The following is a 22,062-nucleotide window of genomic DNA, read 5'->3' on the forward strand; positions in this document are numbered from 1 at the left end:
TTCTGCTGAGAGTTAGACGATCTTGATGCGTACAATAATGAGGTATAGAGATATTTATAGTTAGTAGGATCACATTCGATAACAGGCTCTGTTGAAACGGTTACATTATTGATAAGCCATTCAAGAATTAATTACACTCTCGTTGCACTGGAGAACTAATTGTGACAGACGCTAAGGCAGTTTCACTTATTTAGGGAAATTAAAATAAACACAACTGTTACAGCAATATGAGTGATTTTACACCAATCAACCCCAAACCATTTCTGAAAGATTTGGTGGATAAGCCTATTGTAGTAACGTTAAAATTTAACAAGACCCAATATCGTGGTGTGCTTGTTTCTACAGACAATTATTTCAATTTACAGCTTCGAGATGCCCAGGAGTATGTGGCTGGTGAACTCAAAGGCACATTAGGTGAATTGTTCATTCGTTGTAATAACGTACTATACATAGGTGAAGATCTGTCAAAGGAAGATACCAATGCATGAACAAGATAAGACAAGAATGATGGAAAATTGACGTAAGTGATGTTCAAGACATAGTTGCTCTGAACAATGGACTTTGAGCATGTCAGGGCCCACCGCATAATGACCGGTCCATGAATGTAAGGTTTGTTCTGTACAGAAGTCGCTCCAGATTTAGCTGTATTTATCGAGCTTGCGACACAGAGAATTTGTCGATGGTACAGTCCAAAAATACTTAGTACACATATGGCTGGTGGTGACGACAAAGTTTCAAAACTAATAACTCTTTAAAATTGTATATTGAAATGTTTCAAGCACACCGCAGACATGCACACTGTTTTTACTACAGATATAAATGTATTATATATTAGATGACGATATTGTACTGAAAATAGATTTTGCTATTGCAATGGAATGTAACAATGCGAAATGGAAGAGATTTGCATCGAGAGACCCTTGAGTGACAAAGTGGAAATGCTGACAAGAAAGAAAAAAATTTCGAAATATTGTGTTCGATGATCGAAGCAACAACACGTTAGAATAGTTACTGGGATGACTGACGCGATGATTCTTGCTGTATGTTGAATTAAACTAATTTGGCTTGCGATTGGCATAAATTCAACATTTTTTTTTCTTTTATACTTTATACAATTGCTTATTATATAAATCCCCACACTCAACCCATTACTACTTCACTTCCTTACTCACATTAAAAGAAAAAAGAAGATGTCTATTGAAAACTCTGTTATTGTTCCAGCATACCATGAGAAGCTAAACATCAAGCCATTGACCACCAGACTATTTGCTGCTTTAGGCAACGAGGGCTCTAAGATCACTGAGTTGATCTTTGTCGATGACAACTCTCAGGACGGTTCCGTTGAAGAAGTTGAAGCTCTACATAAGCAAGGTTACAATGTCAGAATCATTGTCAGAACTGATGAACGTGGTCTATCCAGTGCTGTGCTAAAGGGGTTCCACGAAGCTAAGGGTGAGTACTTGATTTGTATGGATGCTGATTTGCAACATCCACCAGAGAGTGTCCCAAGCTTGTTCGACTCCTTGAGAAAGCACCCATTCGTGCTAGGTACCAGATACGCTCCAGGTGTCGGCATTGACAAGGACTGGCCATTGCACCGTCGTGTTATCTCCTCCACCGCTAGAATGATGGCCAGACCATTGACTACCGCTTCTGACCCAATGAGTGGTTTCTTCGGCCTGCAAAAGAAGTACTTGACTAAGGCCAACCCCCAGGATATCAACTCCCAAGGTTTCAAGATTGCCCTAGAGCTATTGGCCAAGCTGCCTCTTCCAGCCAACGAGCCAATTGGCGAGATCCCATTCTCCTTCGGTGTCAGAGTCGAAGGTGAGTCCAAACTGAGCGGCAAAGTTATCATCCAGTACCTCGAACAATTGAAAGAATTGTACGTTTTCAAGTACGGTGCCAACACTTTGATCGCAGTCTTCGCCATCGCAGTGCTACTGGCTCTTTACATCCTACTGAAACTACGCTCCTTACTATTCTAAGTAGAAAGGTTAGTATAGCGTTCCTAACTTTCTTCCCTCCTTCACTGGTTTTTTAAATTTGTATATACACATACACAAACACACATAGTTACATGAATCAATATGTATCCTGGCTATTTACTATACGTTACTCTATGGTATTCAAATAGTAATATCACACAATACGCATAGCGTGACCTATACGTACAAAACATTATAATATAGGGGTGGAAAGCCAGGAAGGCCCAGGCCCTCTACCCCCCTTTCCACACCCCTGCACATTCCTCCCTCGGTTGTCGACTTCCCACAGGACCACTAAGACACCAGTAGAACACATTTAAAAAAGGGGATTTCTAATACACTTTAGATCGGCTTCCCGCTAATCTCCCTCCTCCTCCCTCCCCGTTTCCTAGGCTCTTTACCGGGGACAAAACCCATTTCCCTTTCATCTAACCCAGTAACATGTGCAGTTCGCAAGTCTCTCCTTTGGCTCTTCTCTGTGAAGGAAGGTCCTTTTGCTGTTGTGCTTGTGGTTTTGTCAACAGATCCGCTTGCATCTGAATCACACTTTTGGTGTTTTGTACTGGCTTTTCTGTGTCAACTATTGCTATCCATGCGCTATTCCCTCCCTCCGCTCCCTCCCGCTCCTTGTCTGCGTAACTTGCATCTCATCTCTTCCTTTCGCTACCACTCCCACTCCTCCCCCCCCCTTCTTCTTCTGACAAGCCGCGAGTATAAATACCCTCGAGGCTTTCGACGTCTTTTTCCTTTCTCTTCCAGATCCTCTTTTTTTCCCTGGTTAGCCGCCGAAATTTTTAGTCTGTTAATATTACTGAATAATAACTTTTTCAATTGAGTTATTTCTTTCTTTATTTACAGTGAAAAGAAGCAAGAGAAAATGAGCGCACACAGGACTTTACTGTTGCGGTTGTCTGATAGCGGTGAGCCAGTCACCAGTTGTTCTTACGGACAAGGTGTGTTGACGCTGCCATCGCTGCCACTGCCACAAGGTAAGAAGCTCGGTGATATGCCGGTGTACACCGTGAAACTGGCTATTCCAGCGGGCTCGCCAGTGACCCGTGACGGTCTTATCTGGACCAATTGTCCACCGGACTTCTCGACCCAGTTCGATAGAGAGAAGTTCTACAAGAAGATCATCAAGACCAGCTTCCACGAGGACGACCATATCGACCTCGACATCTACGTGCCTGGTACTTACTGCTTTTACTTGTCCTTCAAGAACGACAAAGACGAGCTGGAAACCACAAGGAAGTTCTACTTCGTAGTGCTCCCAATCTTGTCCGTGAACGATAAATTCATCCCATTGAACTCAATTGCAATGCAGAGTGTCGTCTCCAAATGGATGGGACCTACTATAAAGGACTGGGAAAAAGTATTCGCAAGAGTCGCAAGCAAGAAATACAACATGATACATTTTACCCCATTGCAACATAGAGGTGAGTCAAACTCACCATATTCCATATACGACCAATTAGAATTCGACCCCACAGTATTCAAAAGCGAAAAAGAAGTTGCCGATATGGTGGAACGTCTGAGAACTGAACACAACATTCTGTCGTTGACTGATATAGTCTTCAACCATACCGCGAACAACTCTCAGTGGCTTCTAGATCACCCAGAAGCTGGTTACAACCACAAGACTTCACCTCATCTAATCAGCGCTATCGAACTAGACAAGAAATTGCTAGATTTTAGCGAACAAATGGAGGCCTTAGGCTATCCAGTTGATCTGAAGACTGTTGACGACTTAATAAAAGTAATGGATGGTATCAAAGAACATGTGATTGGAGAATTGAAATTGTGGGAATTCTATGTAGTCGACGTGAAACAAACTGTTTCTGAACTCCGTGAAAAATGGGGCAATTCGAAGTCATGGTCTGATGACAATATTCCTAGCAAGGATGATTCCACAAACTTAGCTCAATTCGTAAGAGATAACGCTACTGAGCCAGGTTTTGGATCGCTGGGTGAAAGAGGTTCAAACAAAATTAACATAGATAAATTTGCAGCTATTTTAAAAAAGTTACACTCTGAAGATTACAATAATGGTATCGAAGAGTTGGCCACTAAGATCCTTAATGACATCAATTTGCCATTTTACAAAGAGTACGACGACGATATAAATGAAGTGTTGGAACAATTATTCAACAGAATCAAGTATTTGAGAATTGATGACCATGGCCCAAAACAAGGCCCAATTACGAAAAAGTTGCCATTATCAGAACCATATTTCACTAGATTCAAAGCTAAAGATGGTGAAGAATATGCCTTAGCAAACAACGGTTGGATATGGGATGGTAACCCGCTAGTTGACTTTGCCTCGTCTCAATCAAAGGCTTACTTAAGAAGAGAAGTTATTGTGTGGGGTGATTGTGTAAAGTTAAGATATGGTAAAGGTCCATCTGATTCTCCATATCTATGGGAAAGAATGAGTAAGTATGTTGAAATGAACGCAAGAATTTTTAATGGTTTCAGAATCGATAATTGTCACTCCACACCTTTACATGTTGGACAGTATTTCCTAGATGTTGCTAGAAGGGTAAACCCTAACTTATACGTGGTTGCAGAGTTATTCTCCGGCTCCGAGGCAATGGATTGCTTGTTTGTCGAACGTTTAGGTATTTCATCGCTAATCAGAGAAGCAATGCAAGCTTGGTCAGAAGAAGAATTATCTCGTCTAGTACACAGGCATGGTGGTAGACCAATTGGATCTTACAAATTTGTTCCATTAGATGATTTCCCATATCCAGCTGATGTGAAAATAGACGAAGAGTATTGTGCCTACAACCCGGATGATCACTCTGTTAAATGTGTGTCAGAAATTATGATACCAAAGACTCTAACGGCAACTCCACCTCACGCGCTCTTTATGGATTGCACTCATGACAATGAAACACCAAATCAAAAAAGGACCGTGGAGGACACACTTCCAAATGCTGCCTTGGTTGCATTCTGTTCTTCTGCCATTGGCTCTGTATATGGATACGATGAAGTGTTCCCACAGTTGCTAGATTTGGTTCAGGAAAAGAGAACATATTCTTGCGCTGAAAACACTGGTATTAGTAAAGTTAAAACTTTGTTGAACAATATGAGGGAAGAGATTGCATCAGAGGCCGTAGATATCGAAGACTCGGAAATGCATGTTCATCACGATGGTCAATACATTACATTCCATCGTACTAATGCCAAAAATGGTAAGGGTTGGTATTTAGTGGCTAGAACCAAATTCCATTCGTCTGGAGACCAAATGTTGCCAAGAATCAAGTTAAGTCAAACTAAGGCTACTTTCAAAGCTGCATTTTCACTGGAAAGAACAGGGGATGCACCAATATCAGACGAAATAATTGAGGGTATTCCAACCAAGTTAAGGGAATTGACTGGATTTGACATTGGTTTCGATGAGAACACCAAAGAAACCAGTATTCTATTGCCCCAAGATTTCCCCCAGGGCTCAATTGTCATATTTGAAACCCAGCAACTTGGTATTGATGACTCCTTAGACCACTTTATCAGATCTGGGGCTATCAAGGCTACGGAAAAGCTTTCCTTGGAATCCATCAATTACGTTTTGTATCGTGCTGAACAAGAGGAATATGACTACAGTGAAGGAAGGTCTGGTGCTTATGACATTCCTGATTATGGTAAACCTGTTTATTGTGGTTTACAAGGTTGGGTAAGCATATTACGTAAAATTATCTTTTACAATGATCTAGCTCATCCTTTGAGTAACAACTTGCGTAACGGCCATTGGGCTGTAGATTACGTCGTCAACAGATTGGATTTATACAAAGACAAGGAAGGTGTTGCTGAAGTTCAAGAATGGTTGAGAAGTAGAATGGAAAGGATCAAGCAATTGCCAAGCTATCTTGTTCCAAGTTTCTTCGCTCTAGTTGTTGGTATTATGTATGGATGTTGCAGGTTACGTGCTATGCAGTTAATGTCAGATAATGTTGGCAAATCTACTGTCTTTGTTCAAAGTTTAGCCATGACTTCGATACAAATGGTATCTGCTATGAAGTCTACTTCAATTCTCCCTGATCAGAATATAGCCGCTATGGCTGCAGGTCTTCCACATTTCAGTACCAATTACATGAGATGCTGGGGTAGAGATGTGTTCATTTCTTTGAGAGGACTTTTATTAACTACAGGTCGATATGAAGAAGCGAAGGAGCACATTTTAGCATTTGCTAAGACTTTGAAGCATGGTTTGATTCCTAATCTTCTTGATGCTGGCAGAAATCCTAGATATAATGCACGTGATGCAGCATGGTTCTTTGTTCAGGCTATCCAAGATTATGTTACTATAGTCCCAGGAGGGGTATCACTTCTTCAAGAAAAAGTCACTAGAAGATTCCCACTTGATGATGAATATATACCATATGATGATCCAAAAGCATTTAGTTATTCGAGTACAATCGAAGAAATAATCTATGAAATATTGAATAGACATGCTGGCGGCATTAAATACAGAGAAGCCAATGCCGGTCCTAATTTGGATAGGGTTATGAAAGATGAAGGCTTCAATGTCGAAGTTAATGTAGATTGGGAAACTGGGCTAATTCATGGTGGTTCCCAATTTAACTGTGGTACTTGGATGGACAAAATGGGTGAAAGTGAAAAGGCTAACTCGGTCGGGGTTCCAGGTACACCAAGAGATGGAGCTGCCGTTGAAATTAATGGATTGTTGAAGAGTTGTTTGAGATTTGTTTTGCAATTAAGCAAAGATGGCAAATTCAAGTATACTGAGGTTACTAAACCTGATGGTTCTAAAATATCACTTTCTTCTTGGAATGATTTACTGCAGGAGAACTTTGAAAGATGTTTCTATGTTCCTAAGAATAAGGAGGACGATAATAAGTTTGAAATTGATGCAACTATTATAAACAGAAGAGGTATATATAAGGATTTGTACCGCTCTGGAAAACCATATGAAGATTACCAATTCAGACCAAACTTTACAATCGCTATGGTTGTCGCACCTGAATTATTTACTCCTGACTATGCAGCTGGTGCTATTGAGCTTGCAGATCAAGTTTTGAGAGGCCCAGTTGGTATGCGTACTTTGGACCCAAGTGATTACAACTACAGACCATATTATAATAATGGTGAAGATAGTGATGACTTTGCTACTTCTAAGGGTAGAAATTACCACCAAGGTCCTGAATGGGTTTGGTGTTATGGGTACTTCATCAGAGCATATCATTATTTCAACTTTTTGACTAATCCCAAATGCCAGGTAGAAGGCAGTGCTAAAAAGCTAAAGCCTTCATCATACCTGTACAGAAAATTGTACTCGCGTCTGCTGAAGCATAGAGAATGGATTGAAAACAGCCCTTGGGCTGGTCTTGCTGAGTTAACAAACAAAGACGGTGAAGTTTGTAATGACTCAAGTCCAACACAAGCGTGGAGTACGGGCTGTCTACTGGATCTATTTTATGACCTCTGGATTTCCTATGAGGAATGAATGGCATTAATGAAAATGTGTATTTGTATTAGATTTGTTATTTAGTCTCCTGGTTTCTAACCATAGTACAAGAGGAGAAGCAAAGACTTCAAAACGTAGACTATAAATATTGGAAAAACTAAAAAATAAAAAATAAAAAAAGAACAATTATAATAATCTACATACCTTTGATATTTTTATAAGCTGTCTTCTTAATGTATTTCTAAAAAAACATTATTTACTTTTAGTTATATAATGCATAGATATAACTTCGAACATAAATAATACTACAAAATTGCCCGAAGAACGTCAACATCGGTATATCGTAGTGCATATCGTTTTACGATCTCAGGCGCGTGTAAGAATAAGGGCGAAAATATCGAAATCTTTAATCTGTAACTTTAGTAATGTAAAACCGAAAAGGACTAGCCAGATCTCTCATGACAATAAATAGTAAAAGGCTAATTGCATGCCATATAAGATATAATTCTCAAGCACCTTGGGTTTACAATAGCTAGTTTTTTGAAACATTCTTCAAATCCATAGGGAAGTTAAGGGTAACATCAATTGATACTCCTGCGGTCATCGGTGAATCTTATCTTCACTGGTACATACTTTTAATTGAAACATAGCATAACGATCAAAGATAGCTGTTGAAATTCAATCTGTCAAGCAGCCTTCATCAATAATTTGTGATCTGGTTATTACTTCAGCTGAATTACATAGTACATCAATCTAAACATTGTGGTACTGCCTCCCTAACATTAGATAACCAAGCAGCATAGTATCATTAACAATAGAAGCCTCTAATCCTATTAAATTTGGTGTTATTCTAACATATTACTGTTAACTTGCTCTTAACTACAATTTTGGTTATAGGACAGCTTTGGTTAAGGGTCATTAATCAATAAACAATAACTATTGTTGAAGATAATTCATTGATAACTACTATAAGTATGTCAAATGGGAATGACAATCAGGTTATTGAACTGATCCAGAATTTCTTCCTGAAATCAGCGGGTCTGGTCACAACAGTGGAAAGCAATCGATACTCTCTTGATGACACATCCATAGAATTCGATGACGAATGGTTTGATATGAATATTGATGTCTTACATGATTTACCACCAATAATAGATAAATGGACGAACTTCGATGGTACCCAGGAATTACCACCATTAGTGATAGAAACATTTTTAGATTTACATTTACTACCATCAAGTTATACAGTGCGTTTACGTGATGATGAGAGCCACTTATGGGCTGTATCAAAAGGAAACAAGAAATCAGAGATTGTACTAGAAAGATGGCTGATAGAACTGGATAAGGAATCTACTTCATTCAAAAATCACGTTCAGAGTGGTTCAGGTGTTTCTCCTGAGAAATTAGATCAACAGCTTAGATTACTCTTCCGATATTTATTTACGTTACTGCAACTCCTTCCTTCCAATGACTTAATGATGGCTTTAAATAATCAGTCAGAATCTCATAACACACCAATACCTGTAGATATCAAAACAAGAATACTAGATGGCTCTCAGCCTATATTATCGAAAGGAAGGATTGGATTGAGTAGACCAATTATTAGCTCCTACTCTAATATAATCAACAATAGCAATATCCCTGCACATTTAGAACAAAAAAAAATAACGCCAGTGTGGACTAAGTATGGACTTCTTAGGATTTCAGTGTCATACAGAAGGGATTGCCAATTTATATTTCAAGACCTAAATGAAGATAACTCACCAAATACGCAAATCACAAATCAACCAGCAAAAACTAATGAAATATCAATATCTTTATCTCCCAGATCTAAAAATGATCTTAACCAAATATCACATCCTTCCTGGCAAAAGAAATTTATATCATCCTCTAAGCAATTTCAGCCTTTTATTGTTGGTTCTGTTGGAAGTGCGAATACCCCAAATCAAAACTCAAGTCGTAACCCTTCAAACTCTTCTGTAGTAGGTCCTCATTATCATCCTCAACACAGATTAAGTATTGGATCATCTACTAGTGTTTCTACGCAACCCAATTATGAAGGTACTAGCGTCGGAAGTACATCAAAATTTGCCTCTTCCTTCAATAACTTGCGCCGCCACTCTAGTGTAAGATACCATGAAAGCACCGAAAAGTTGGCCAAGACAGACAAGAATAATTATGAGGATACAGACGATTTAATGGAATTTGTCCGACTCATAGAAGCAAAACCAGAACTGCAACCTAAAAAAGGGTTATCAGGTCTACAAGATAAGAATTTGTCTGGATCGATTTTAAGATATCAAAAACTAAGACCAAGTAATGATATGTTATCGGAGGATCTAGCTTTAAGTGTTTCCATTGATCCCATTCATGGATCACAAAGAAGAAATTCAAATTCACACTCACATTCTCCTGTTGCATCCTTTTCCCCGTCTGGCCATTTTTCTTCGATTAATTCTAAATTGTCTCAACCACATTTGGCTGTCAGAGGAAGTAGTAGTACTGTCAATAGTAGAAGAAATTCGGTAGATAAAGTTCTCGCTAGTGCACTATCTCCAATCTATGGTGGGGATATTCCAGAATATCATACGAAGTCTCATAACCCTGTTTTTAATGAAGTTGACGATGAAGAGGAAGGAAACGATGATTTGTTGGTCAACAAAATACCAATCAATATCAATAAGCATAAAATGTCAACTTCACCACGTTCAATTGACAGTATCTCAAATTCGCTAACACGAAACAGAACTCCATTCAGACAACCATATCAATATTCACAACCTACTACTATTGCAACGCAGGCATATGCAAAAATGCACAGACCGACCGTTCGATCTTCTGATGCAATATCAGAGATCAATTCAAGAAAAGGCGATAATTTCCATCAACTGATTAATGATAACGACGAAGATGATTTAGTATTTTTTATGAGTGATATGAATTTACCGAGGGAATAACTGGTTTAGGGTTCTGCATATTCTTATTTAGGTTGCAAATACAATCAGTAATGCCTATCATTGATATTGCTTTTCTGTTTCTATCTGTTTACTCTGACTTCACAATTTCAATTTGATGTTTCTTTTATGTTACTTGCATTTTTTTAAAATGTTATTTGCATTTGGCCATACACTATTTATGATACATCTCACCTAGGTATGTATGTTAAACATTGAAAACAATTAGGACATGAAAGAATGATAGTATCTGAATATTCATGCATCTTCAAAGTTGGCTAATTCTATTTAAAAAAAAATATTTCTCTATAATTGTCATTATTAATAAATAATCTATTTTTGACCAGCATAAAATAGTTATTCTTCTTTTTCTAATGCAGTAGATTGGCGGTCAGGCTCAATATCAGCCATCTGAAGCTGCCCGCTCGTTTCCAGTTCTTTTAATTTTTGCTCATGTATCCGGTGTTTTTCAATATGAATATTGTACTTTTCTTCTGTTTTGAATGATCGATAACATTTTGAATAAGGGCAACGAAACTTTCTACCTACTGTATTTAATAGCAAAGTCATTGCATCTTTGCCGCCATCAAAAAATCTGTTTAAGTTAGTTTCAGTTCGAATTGCGAGCATATCTGTTGCCTTCACATATTTTTTCGTAGGTGATTTTTCACATTCTGTCTTACCGGTTACATTAGTTTCAACATAAGGCACTACCTTCTGTTCTAATAGATAGGCCGGGATTTCTTCACTATGACTGTTGCTGTAATGATCCAATAGTTCTAATTTCTTAGCAAATGACTGATCATTACATATATGACACTTCCAATTTCTTGAAACAAGGTTTTCATCGTGGATTTTCATGTGCATATTTAAACCGTCTTCCCCAACACAGGGTTTACTGCATATAGGGCATTTTAACTTCGGATGATCATTTTTAACATGTAATCTTAACGCAGACCATGTTTTGAAACTCTTAGAACAAACACTGAAGGTACATTGATAAGCATTGACAACATCTGGATTATGGTGTTTGGCTATGTGATTTTTGAGTCTGTAAGGTCTTTGAAAACTTTTGTTGCATTCGTGACATTTTAGACTTTGTAAATGAACTGCTAAAATATGAGCCCTTAATTGAGGGTGCTTGTAGAAACTCTCATTACAACCTTCATATTCACAATTGAACGATTTGGTGTGAGTTACCTCATGTCGTTTCAGTTGTTGCCTAGTAATTAGCCCCTTCCCACAAAATGAACAATAAAACGGTCTTTCATCTGTGTGTGTGTATAAGTGTCTCTCTAAGTGGATCTTTTTAGTAAATGAACTTTCACATTGATTACATTTCCAAGGTTTCCTCCCAAGATGCACTGTATTCTGGTGTTCTGTGAGCAAGGACGGCCTTGTAAAGGCCTTGTCACAATTATCGTATTCACAAAGATATGTCTTCGACCTTACACTGGATCCAGATGCCACACTTGACATACTACCAACCGAGGAACTTCGACTCAGTGGTACCTGGCTATCAAAAACGTCATTCGCTTCCATTGCTGTCTGTATACCAAATGGAAAGACTTTTAAATTTAGTTGCTTAACCTGGAACCAAACAAATATTTTCTATTTTAGACGCTACCTGCCAAAAAAAATATGAATATTGCGAAACCTATGAATGGCTTAATCATACCATGACTGTATTTAAACTTATAATCTTGCGATGAGCTTATTATTTAGAAAAATTATATATCATTATTGACGTTGAAAATTTAGCTAGTTTTTGAAAAACTTTTACTTCGCAACATAAATGCGATGAGCAGTGACAATATATTGGTTATAGAAGTTATATTGATCACATTTAGCGTTTATTTTATGGTATAGTTTCTCTGAGAATAAATATCAATAACTACTTACAAAAGATGTCCGACTACGAGGAAGCGTATGTATTAGTTTTTTCTTTTTTTTCTTGCTCGATTTGATATTTTGATCCTGTACTTACAATTTATCACCTGGCTCAATAAATTAATTGCAGGTCATTAGTATCGAGTAAACAATTAAACAATTGCCTGAGACTAACAATTTATATTTCATTCGTTACAAATTCGAAAAGAAGGATACTCTGATATTGCCAAGTCAATGTTGTGGGGTTAGAGGTAATTGGATTTGAATGATATAATCAATTGTAAAGATTTAACGACGGTGCCGAAAACTTTGAAGATTTTGATGTTGAACATTTCTCTGATGAGGATCAATATGAAGACAATGTGAAAACCGAAGCAAATGGTGGTGAGCAAATGAAGGATGAAGAAGGGAGAACAATTGTCACCGGTGGTATGGGTCCTGAGGATTATAAAAATGTTGAAACACATAGAAGGAAAACTTTGAAAGAGAAAGCTATTCCAAAGGAAGACAGAACCACCACACCTTACATGACAAAGTATGAAAGAGCTAGAATTCTTGGTACAAGAGCTTTACAAATCTCAATGAATGCACCAGTGTTTGTTGATTTGGAAGGTGAAACTGATCCATTGAGAATTGCCATGAAGGAACTGGCTGAGAAAAAAATTCCTTTGGTTATTAGAAGATATCTACCGGATGGTTCCTTTGAAGATTGGAGTGTGGAAGAATTGGTTGTTGATCTGCAATGAGTCTGAGCGTATTTTATTCTTGATTTGTATTGAATTTTATCAAATGATAATGGTAGCGCTACAAAATTTATTGAAATGAAAAATATAGAGTATTAATCTGCATGTCACTAACGCGGTCTTCATTGCCAATAAGAGACCATTATTTTATCAACGACTTAAAAAAACATTAAGGAAGGTGCAATGTTATGAAGTTTAGTAAAGGTGTTCTGTCCTGATATGATCTTGGATTTTTTGAGCTAACATTAAATTTGCAACAGCATCAACTCTTGTATTACGGGCCCTCTATTATATATAATGTGTACCGCTCCACCTGTATATTAGCCTTTATCATAAAAACATAAGAAAGTGGTAAAAATTGTAACTCGAAATATAGTCACCCTCTTTGATTTTGTGCATAAACAAAAGTAAGATATCCAGCGTTATTCATATTTGAAGGCAAAGCTGAGGGATCATAGATATCAATTAGTCATTTAGTGAGTCAATAAATTGATTCGATTTGAAGTTACGTGAACCATCAAGCTGTTGATTCGCGGAAAAAGTAGCTAATATTCTTTTAAATTCTTCTTCGGGATTTTTAAATCCAGCTTCCTCTAATAGCTTTATCAATTTATCAGTCGGTAGATCTAGATCTTTGTTTTGTGAAATGATTCCGAAACACTCTTTCAACTCATCTTCTTGTGGGAATTCACATATGCTTTCGCTCATAAGGGCAAGAAATTCGGGAAAGGAAATATATGCGTCATTTTCATCTCTTAATTCCTTGAACATTTTACCAACGTCATCAGTGGTCACCTTCTGACCCAAACTTGCCAACATCTTTACCATATCACTACGGCCAATATTGCCATCCCCATCCTCATCAATCAATTGAAAGGCATCCTTCAATTTATTTATTTGTCTTTGCGTAAGCCGATCAAAATGTAATGAGTTGCTATTCTCCATTATAGATAATAAAAAGAAATCAAAGTTACAACTGAGGGGATAGTTTTATTAGTTGCAACGATATTGTATATCCAACGTTGAGAAACTACTTTAGTAAATTGATGTAAAACAGCTGTATCTATATATCTGAGGTAACGTTTTTGGGCATCGCTACTTTCAGCTGGTCACTTTTTACCGTTAATGCATGAAATTTCACATCGAATAAGAATATGAACATTACAAACAATAGCTAAAGACATAAGACACTCTAACTTTTTACTTTTTATGTAATAAAATAAGTATTGAAGGCTATAGGATCTAGTTTTATTTATCTTATAGTTAATTATAGAACTCTTTTTAATTGAGGTTTGAAGACTGCTTCAAGTTTAGAAAGGTCATATCAAAAGCAAGATCCTTACAAAAAGACAATAGCAAAGCACAATTCTATTAGATTTATGCTCAAGCAATAATGAGTAATGTAAAACAGTTGTTGAAAGAGGCCAAAGTGGAATTGGGCCGAGGTGATTTTGAAGAAGCCCGGAATTTGTCATTGAAGGTTTTAAAGTTAGACCCTGATAATTACTTTGCGCATGTCTTTTTAGGTAAATGTTTTTCCATGATTCCCAATTCTTTGTATGATTCGGTGGAGCATTATAAGAAAGCAATTGATATCAACAGCCAGAGTTTATTAGCTTGGAAAGGTTTATTTCTATTATTTAAAGATGTGACCGGTATTTTCCCCAATGTGGTATCCTATGATGAATATTTTACACTTTGTGCTAAATATGCCGATGTTCTTGCTGAACAAGGGGAATCACAAATTGAATTAATCGATGATATAAAGAAAATGAGAAGAGATTATCAGGAATCTGAGGAACAATATCTGAGACACCTAGTACCAGGAAAGGATCTTTCTGAAAAACTGGGGCGCTATCTTTTAAGTTCTTCCTACGCCCTTGATAAATTGATAAAGTTATTGAATAAGAAGGAGCAGGACCGGATTGCTCAGATCGTAAGTAAGGAAAGACTCAAATTTAGCACGTCAGATCCTTCATTTCAAATAAAAATTAATAGTCTGGCTTGGGAGGTGTATGCCGATTCCGAAGTTGATCAGATGTATAATCAACTGGTTAATATTGTAGATGATGATGAAAAACGAGCAAAATTAGAAGAAGAATGGTTAAAATACAGATTACGAGTACTACGTTCAATGCCAGCATCTATGAAACCTTTATATTTTGAGAAAGTCAAAACTACTATTGAAGATATGGTTCTAGTGAATCACGATTCTTTAGATGCTTGGAAGCTTTATTTTGAATGGCAAGATTATAGTGAATTGGATAAAATAGAACTAAAGTATATTCTTCAATTCTTCAAGAAATTCCCAAATGAGCCATTAGCTGTGATATTGTACTCATGGGCCTCTTCTAAGTATTCTCAGTATGATAAAGTGCAAATTCAAAAAGTGATGACTGATGAAACACAGGCTGATGCTAAAAGTGAAATTGGTTCAGCTACTGAGTCATCGTCTGCTGAGGAATCTGATGAAGAAGGATTGAAACAGGAAGATGTGAAGGCTCTAATGGATACACCAGAGGAGTATGTAGGACTAGTGGAAGAGGATATACTGTTGGCAATGACTGAAAATATTAAGAAAGCTAAAACTAGTATTCTGGCGCATAGAATTATAGTGTATTACCATTTATTATCAAGGGAATATGAAACTGCCCTTCCAACTGTTAAAGCTGGAATTTCATTGATAGCGTATAATGTTAAGGATCTTGGGTATCCCTTCTTTAATTCAAAGAGAGAATTCACGATTGCGCTTGGTACTGTCTACACATATGTGGATACGCCCAAAAATCATGAAGCTGCTTTGTCGTTATTTGATAAGGTTCTGTTGGAGCAACCATCTAATACCGAAGCCAAACTAGGAAAAGGATTTATCTACATGGAAAGAGAAAACTGGACCGAGGCCTATGAATTGCTTCTTGCTGTCTCATCAAAATATGCAGATCGATGGGACGTTCTTTCAGAGATTGGCTGGTGTAGGGTAATGCTTGGGCAATGTGAGCAAGCAATCCTAGACTTTAAAGAGGTTTTGAAAAATATTCATGGTATGGATTTGAGAACACAAGAATTTAGGGCATTGAATTACTGGAGGTTGGCCGAGACTTACCTAAATATTCAAGAAAGTGAGCATGTTAGTGAGGGCTTTGAGAATGTCAAGCTCGCCTATAAAATTCTCATCCAATCCATTAAGGCTTTAGATGGTTATGCTCCAAGCTACTGTTCATTAGGTAAGATATATTCAAATTATTATGGTGATTTTAGCAGAGCCTTTAGGTGCCATTATCGGGCTTTTGAACTAGATGCCGGTGATATTATATCTGCAGAGTATTTGGCAAGAACCTATGCTGATGCCACCAACTGGACGCTTGCTCTAGAGGTTTCAGAGCGTCTTGTAAAATCGGAAAAGTCTAAAAAGGCTCTGAGAAAGGTATCCTGGCCATATCGTATACTGGGTGTCGCCTATTTGGAGAAACAACAAGACGCGGAATCAATACAGTGGTTTCAACTTGCCTTAAGAATCGATCCAACAGACGTTGAATCATGGATTGGACTTGGACAGTCTTACTTAAATTGTGGTAGAGTCGAGGCCTCTTTAAAGGTTTTTGAAAGGGCTTTAGATCTTGATGAACATCACAGTTATGCTTTATATTATAAAGCAGTGTGCCATTCACAATTAGGCGAATATGAAGAAAGCCTGAAACTAATGTATAACTTAGTTGGAGAAAATCCAAAGACCATTCCATTCAAGGTAAGCTGCGCTACACTAATTTCAGAATACTCCAAAGACTTGTATAGCCAGGGATATTTGTTAAAAAGTATATCTGAAAGTCAGAAAGCTATTCTTTTAATTGATGATATCAACAATAATGGAGGTCTACAAAGTCAAGAAGTTTGGATTGCTCTGTTTACTTGTATTAATAATTATCTTCTGGTTCAGTCCGAGATTGATGAGATGCCAATTGAATTACTATTGAACATTTTTCAAAATGTTAACATCAAAAAGGTAGCATCTGTAGATGCGATTGACAGATTATCTTTGAATGATATTATCGACAATACATCGTCCAGCAGCATTGAGATAGCAAGTAAATTGTTGATACTATGTGCTAAATACGCATTATATTTAACTGGTGAGGATATTTCACAAGCAACTGTGGGCAGCTCACTTTGGGGAAATTTAGGGTTAGCTGAACTAAATGCGTATTCTCTTTTTGATGAAACTGAGTATAGAGAGAGTGCAATCATGTGCTTTAAAAAATCAATCCAATTTCAATCAAACTATGTTGAATCTTGGTTTGGATTGGCGGTTTCAACAATGGATTTTAATTATCGAGTTTCACAACACTGTTTTATAAAGGCAATGTCACTTTCTCCAAGAGATCCTACCATTATATTTGCCTATGCTATGCTTTCCTTGAGATGTAACGATATTGATTTAGCAACACAATTGATTAATAAAGCTCAAACAATATCACCAGCAGAATCATCACCTTGGTTAGGTCTGGCTCTTTTAAACGAAAAAAAGAATGGGTCTAGTAATAGCGTATCCCTCTTCTCCCATGCATTTGTTCTCTCAAATGGTAGATCTCCCTCAATACAGTTGCTATTTGCAAAAAGTGTACTAAACTCGCAAATCGGATCCGGTATCATGGATGGCGATTTAAGCTCTATTGAGCAACTTACATCGGTTGCAAGTGCCTTGGAACAATATTTCAAAAAAGTGCCAAACAATCCGTTTGCTCTTCAGTGTGCTTTGTTATGTTTTGAAAGGTTACATGATTTCAATGGGACTGATGAAATTTGTAAAAAGCTTCTTAACATATTGGAAGAGAGGTACGAAAAGACTGAAGATGAGAATGAACTACTACATTTTGCGTTGTTCAAGTCCCATGTTGCCAGAATTGAACTTGAAAGTGGTAAGTATCAATCCTGTCTGGAAAATGCTGATATCTCACAAGATCTATTAAATGAGTATAGTTATGCTTATCTGACTAAAGCAAAGCTTTCAAATTATCTATGTTTGGGTTTAGGCAATTTCTTCCTAAACAATCTAGATAAAACATTTGAATACTTTCAAACATTATTAGGAGAATCAAAAGAAAGTGGTACGATAATATGCTTAGTGTCTAAGATTCTTTATGAAATTGGTATGGAAGATAGTAAAGAGATTGCTCTCCAGGAGTTGAACGAATACCTAGATGAAAATGCAGGTGAATTGAAAATATTACTCATATTAACAGCAATGGCCCTAATAGATGACCAAGAATGTGAATTAAAGTCTTTGCTGAAATCATTATCAGGCCTCCCAAATTCTAAGTGGCTTTTGGATAAAGAGAGATCTATTCCCTGGCTGGTCAATGTAATTGAAAAAAGAATAGCACAAGCTGAAAAATCTACTATGGATAAAAGGTCTGTATTTTATTTCCCTAACGACAATAGGGTATGGGGTTCTTTATCAAAAAGAATACAACACAGAATTGTATGTGCTGGGCAAAACAAAGTTAGTACCAAGCAATTCAGCAACCTAACTGCTGAGATTAGGAGTGTTTCATACTTACAAAGAAGTATTTTTTTGTCACCATCGAATTGCAAGGCCATAAAGACTCTAGAGTCATGCTTTGTTAATATGTAGCGTGGTATGTCGAGTATACACAATATTTATAATTAACTTTCTATAATGGACTTTTTTTATGATGTTATTCATCTTATTATGCTTATGATATGCAATAAATGACTAAAAAAATTCAAAAACTTCCCACAGTGACATTAGCCTGAAACTTCTAGTGAAAATGTTGAGTTCCCGTTCATTGACCATTTTTAGCTGATTCAGTTCACTGGGTAAAAGAAGTTCTCTTTCCTTTCCTTTAACATCATCCCTATTTGCTTTCATCAGCAAAGTTTTATTCTCATCCTCAATTTTCTCTTTTTTGTAGAGTAGATTTGCTAGATTCCATGCTAAGTTTTGTTTCATAAAATTATATGAGTGGGACTCATTGCAACGAAATAGAAAGACTGCTCTCGATGCAGATCTATCCACAGTTCTAGGTACTTCCTGAATTTCAACAGCATTATATTTGATTAGAGATCCGATTGTGGTACGAATGTCCTTTTCTTTCATTAATGCAGTACCGTTAATTACCTTTTCTGAAACTAGTTTGTTTTCTTTAATGCATCTTCTAATTCTTAATGATGGAGGGCCAAGAGTTGACACGATTATATGATCGTAGATAGATGATTTCAACTCCGGTATTAAGTTTGAGTAGGGAATATAGTATACATTAGGTTGAGTCTCTTTCAAAAACGGAACAGGAGATGATGCTAATATTTTTAAGTGGCTATTAATTATTGAAACAGAATCAGCATCCATTTCATCTCCCTCATTAATCCCATCCTCTACTTCAGCATCGTCTATTTCTTTTTCATTGCTATGATTATTATCAGTTGGTAATGATGGAATCACAAAACCATCCTCTGTTTTTAATCTTTTAGTGTTGGCAGATTTCTCTTGGTTTTGACTTCTTTTACCAGATTTTTTCTCATACACTAAACTGTTTTCTATCTTATAATTTTTAGGTACTATTTTCAAGATATCATTCGCTGTAAATGTAACTCCAGGTGATTTTTCTTCTAGAAGTTCCATCTCATCACTCATTGCCGTTAACTCATCTAAGTCTTGTAATAAACCAGTTTCTGAAAGTATATCGTTAAAATAAGGAGCTTTATTTTCCGTTAGTTTTAATGCTAGTTTGTACAATTGAGCAGAAACTGGTCCTACTCTTGATCTAGCGTAATTTGTTAGCTGTAAGGATCTCCTTGATTTCAGAAATCTTTTGATATTGATAGTTAATGTCGCAGTTGGAATTACAGTTCTCAGAGAGGTCGAAGGATCTAGTTTAATCAATTTCGATAAATCGGTTGAAGCCTCCATTAAATTGTGGAACTCGGTTTTTGCCTTGTTTTTCGCTTCTGTTCGTTTTTTTAGGTCAGATTGAGTACTGTTTCTGGGCAACTGGTTATATTCCTTTTCATACAATAGGTTCCATAGGTCTTTTATTGGCGTATAGTCAAATTTTGTTAGTCGCACCAAAAAACCCATTTCACATAATTCCACAAATAAACCAGACATCTCATGTTTGGGGATATTGTAGGTGACATTTTCCAAATAGTCATTTAGCGAAAGGGATCCCAAGGACAATATGTTCTGTATGATCTCTGCCACAATTGGCCTCTTTTGTTCTGAAAATCGAGAGGAGATGTCATTGATGATCAATCCTGAATACAGCAACAGGTATACACCGTCTTTATTGTAATAATAATAAGTATTGTATTTCGCAGAACCTCGTTTAGGTTCTTCCAAGTATCTAACACATCTAAGTTGAGTAAGGGACACTAGGGTTCTTCTTATTGAGTCAATGGACATGGTAAAATTCAATTTTTCATATATCTCTCTGACTGTTAATCGACCTAAAGAGATTAACAAAGAGATCACAGTGGAAGCTCTCTCACCCAGATATGACTTAATCACTTCTGTGTACAAAAATTTCTCAGCGTGTAAAGTTCTTTGTTCCAACGAGCTTACACTCATTAGTTCCTCAGTAGAAGCTGCTGTCTGTTGGTGTATCTCATTAGAAACGCTTACATCAACGTTTCCATTCTCACTTTTAATGGCAGCTGGGTTTTGCTGTGGTGCTGGGGCACCTTTAACTGATGCTTTTATATCAGAAAGAATATCCATTCTCAATAGCAGTTTAACTGAGATGTAAATTGAATGTGAGTGCAGGAACCAGCGACTGATATATGTAAGGTCAATGCACTATAAGATCCTATGCAATGTTATCGCAATAATTTTTTTTTCTTTATATCTGATATTCACTAATCCAGTCTAATAATCAGGTGGTTTATTTTTTAGAGGTACATATAGTAGAAAACTTCCTTTTTGTATTTTTTTTGATCCCAATGGTCCTTGTTGATATAAATACTGAAAAATAAAAAAAAACGAACCAAATCTAATAAAAAGAGAGTTTCTAGTTATAAGCAAGTAATGTACACAGTCTTTGAAAATAGAATGGTATCTTCTAAGATAGAGATCAGAAGTGTCGTAATTGAAAAGAGTTGCTATCTCATCAAGATCATCGGCATCTCATCGCACAAGCTTCAAAGCGGTCTGAAAAAAAAAAAAAAACTAAAAAAAAAAAAAGATGAAAAATGGTCAACTTTCGTTTTTTTTTTCGTAATTTCCGGATCAAAATTTAGTAAAAATTAACGAGTAGTCATCTGACAGATTTGTTGTATCCCACCAATTTTCACATGACATTCTTTCTTCAGAAATACGTAAGTAATGACTATCTCATTTGGGTCGTTGATTATGACGTGTAAGGTCGTATTCCTTGCTGTTTGTAGTATTTTTCAATATTTTTAATTGTTACCCGGCTGCAGATGGAGAATTGGTGTATGTACAGCTATTTCTTTCTTTTCTACGTATATATAATCAACCAATAGGAATGGAGAGTTAAATTTGTCCGTAGGTTTCTGGGAGTACGAGTCTAAGAAAAAAACATGAAAGGGATTTTACTATGCTGAAAGAAAGAACTACATTGTACATATCCATATGCGGGAAGCTGTTGAGTGTGTCTATGTCTTGTCTGTCCCTCTATTCATCTGAGTAACTTCCTCTGCTAGTCTTTAGTGAGTTATTCTTCCAACACCACCAACATAAAGAAGAGAAGCAAGAATTACACCAATTAGAGGGCAAAAGACCAGTAAAGGCCAATATAGCTGAGTAAAGTCTGCTAACTGCTCAGTAGTGTTTTCATTCAATCCAATCATCTTCAAACATAGTTAATTGCAAGGCTTTCATCCTCTTAAACGTTTCTTTAAGCTGTGTAGTAAGAGTTCCTCTAGCTCTTTTCATTTTCCCATTTCTATTCAGTTCACTTCTTTGCTTCCAATAAACTGGTAATGTCTGTCATCCTTTTTTCTCCTGCAAAATGCGAAATCACCGAGCACACTGTTCGAGGAGAGCTTCTGTACTACTCTGTATTGATTCTCTGATGTTTAGCCAAGTA

At 36.8% G+C, this 22,062-nt stretch overlaps 9 protein-coding genes across 9 annotated transcripts; 6 read left to right on the forward strand and 3 right to left on the reverse strand.

Moving 5' to 3' along the window:
- Positions 1–227: 227 nt before the first annotated feature.
- SMX3 (mRNA splicing protein SMX3) lies at positions 228–488 on the forward strand (the record flags this gene model as incomplete). The annotated part of the gene is made up of 1 exon (XM_446792.1): positions 228–488. One exon carries the CDS (start codon positions 228–230, stop codon positions 486–488), a length of 261 nt encoding a protein of 86 aa, XP_446792.1.
- Positions 489–1,190: 702 nt separating this feature from the next.
- Positions 1,191–1,988, forward strand: DPM1 (dolichyl-phosphate beta-D-mannosyltransferase; the record flags this gene model as incomplete). Its single annotated transcript, XM_446793.1, has 1 exon — positions 1,191–1,988. One exon carries the CDS (start codon positions 1,191–1,193, stop codon positions 1,986–1,988), a length of 798 nt encoding a protein of 265 aa, XP_446793.1.
- Positions 1,989–2,865: 877 nt separating this feature from the next.
- Positions 2,866–7,452, forward strand: GDB1 (bifunctional 4-alpha-glucanotransferase/amylo-alpha-1,6-glucosidase; the record flags this gene model as incomplete). The annotated part of the gene is made up of 1 exon (XM_446794.1): positions 2,866–7,452. One exon carries the CDS (start codon positions 2,866–2,868, stop codon positions 7,450–7,452), a length of 4,587 nt encoding a protein of 1,528 aa, XP_446794.1.
- A 935-nt stretch (positions 7,453–8,387) lies between these two features.
- ATG13 (serine/threonine protein kinase regulatory subunit ATG13) lies at positions 8,388–10,370 on the forward strand (the record flags this gene model as incomplete). Its single annotated transcript, XM_446795.1, has 1 exon — positions 8,388–10,370. One exon carries the CDS (start codon positions 8,388–8,390, stop codon positions 10,368–10,370), a length of 1,983 nt encoding a protein of 660 aa, XP_446795.1.
- Positions 10,371–10,724: 354 nt separating this feature from the next.
- On the reverse strand, positions 10,725–11,909 carry PZF1 (Pzf1p; the record flags this gene model as incomplete). The annotated part of the gene is made up of 1 exon (XM_446796.1): positions 10,725–11,909. The coding sequence occupies one exon, from the start codon at positions 11,907–11,909 to the stop codon at positions 10,725–10,727; it is 1,185 nt and encodes a 394-aa protein (XP_446796.1).
- Positions 11,910–12,274: 365 nt separating this feature from the next.
- On the forward strand, positions 12,275–13,003 carry RPO26 (DNA-directed RNA polymerase core subunit RPO26; the record flags this gene model as incomplete). The annotated part of the gene is made up of 2 exons (XM_446797.1): positions 12,275–12,294; positions 12,544–13,003. The coding sequence occupies 2 exons, from the start codon at positions 12,275–12,277 to the stop codon at positions 13,001–13,003; spliced, it is 480 nt and encodes a 159-aa protein (XP_446797.1).
- Positions 13,004–13,465: 462 nt separating this feature from the next.
- On the reverse strand, positions 13,466–13,945 carry MLC2 (Mlc2p; the record flags this gene model as incomplete). Its single annotated transcript, XM_446798.1, has 1 exon — positions 13,466–13,945. The coding sequence occupies one exon, from the start codon at positions 13,943–13,945 to the stop codon at positions 13,466–13,468; it is 480 nt and encodes a 159-aa protein (XP_446798.1).
- A 448-nt stretch (positions 13,946–14,393) lies between these two features.
- Positions 14,394–18,629, forward strand: SKI3 (SKI complex subunit tetratricopeptide repeat protein SKI3; the record flags this gene model as incomplete). The annotated part of the gene is made up of 1 exon (XM_446799.1): positions 14,394–18,629. The coding sequence occupies one exon, from the start codon at positions 14,394–14,396 to the stop codon at positions 18,627–18,629; it is 4,236 nt and encodes a 1,411-aa protein (XP_446799.1).
- Positions 18,630–18,731: 102 nt separating this feature from the next.
- Positions 18,732–20,732, reverse strand: RPC82 (DNA-directed RNA polymerase III subunit C82; the record flags this gene model as incomplete). The annotated part of the gene is made up of 1 exon (XM_446800.1): positions 18,732–20,732. One exon carries the CDS (start codon positions 20,730–20,732, stop codon positions 18,732–18,734), a length of 2,001 nt encoding a protein of 666 aa, XP_446800.1.
- Positions 20,733–22,062: the final 1,330 nt, after the last annotated feature.

This window comes from Nakaseomyces glabratus, chromosome G (assembly GCF_010111755.1).
Source record: "Nakaseomyces glabratus chromosome G, complete sequence".
NCBI classification, from domain to species: domain Eukaryota; kingdom Fungi; phylum Ascomycota; class Saccharomycetes; order Saccharomycetales; family Saccharomycetaceae; genus Nakaseomyces; species Nakaseomyces glabratus.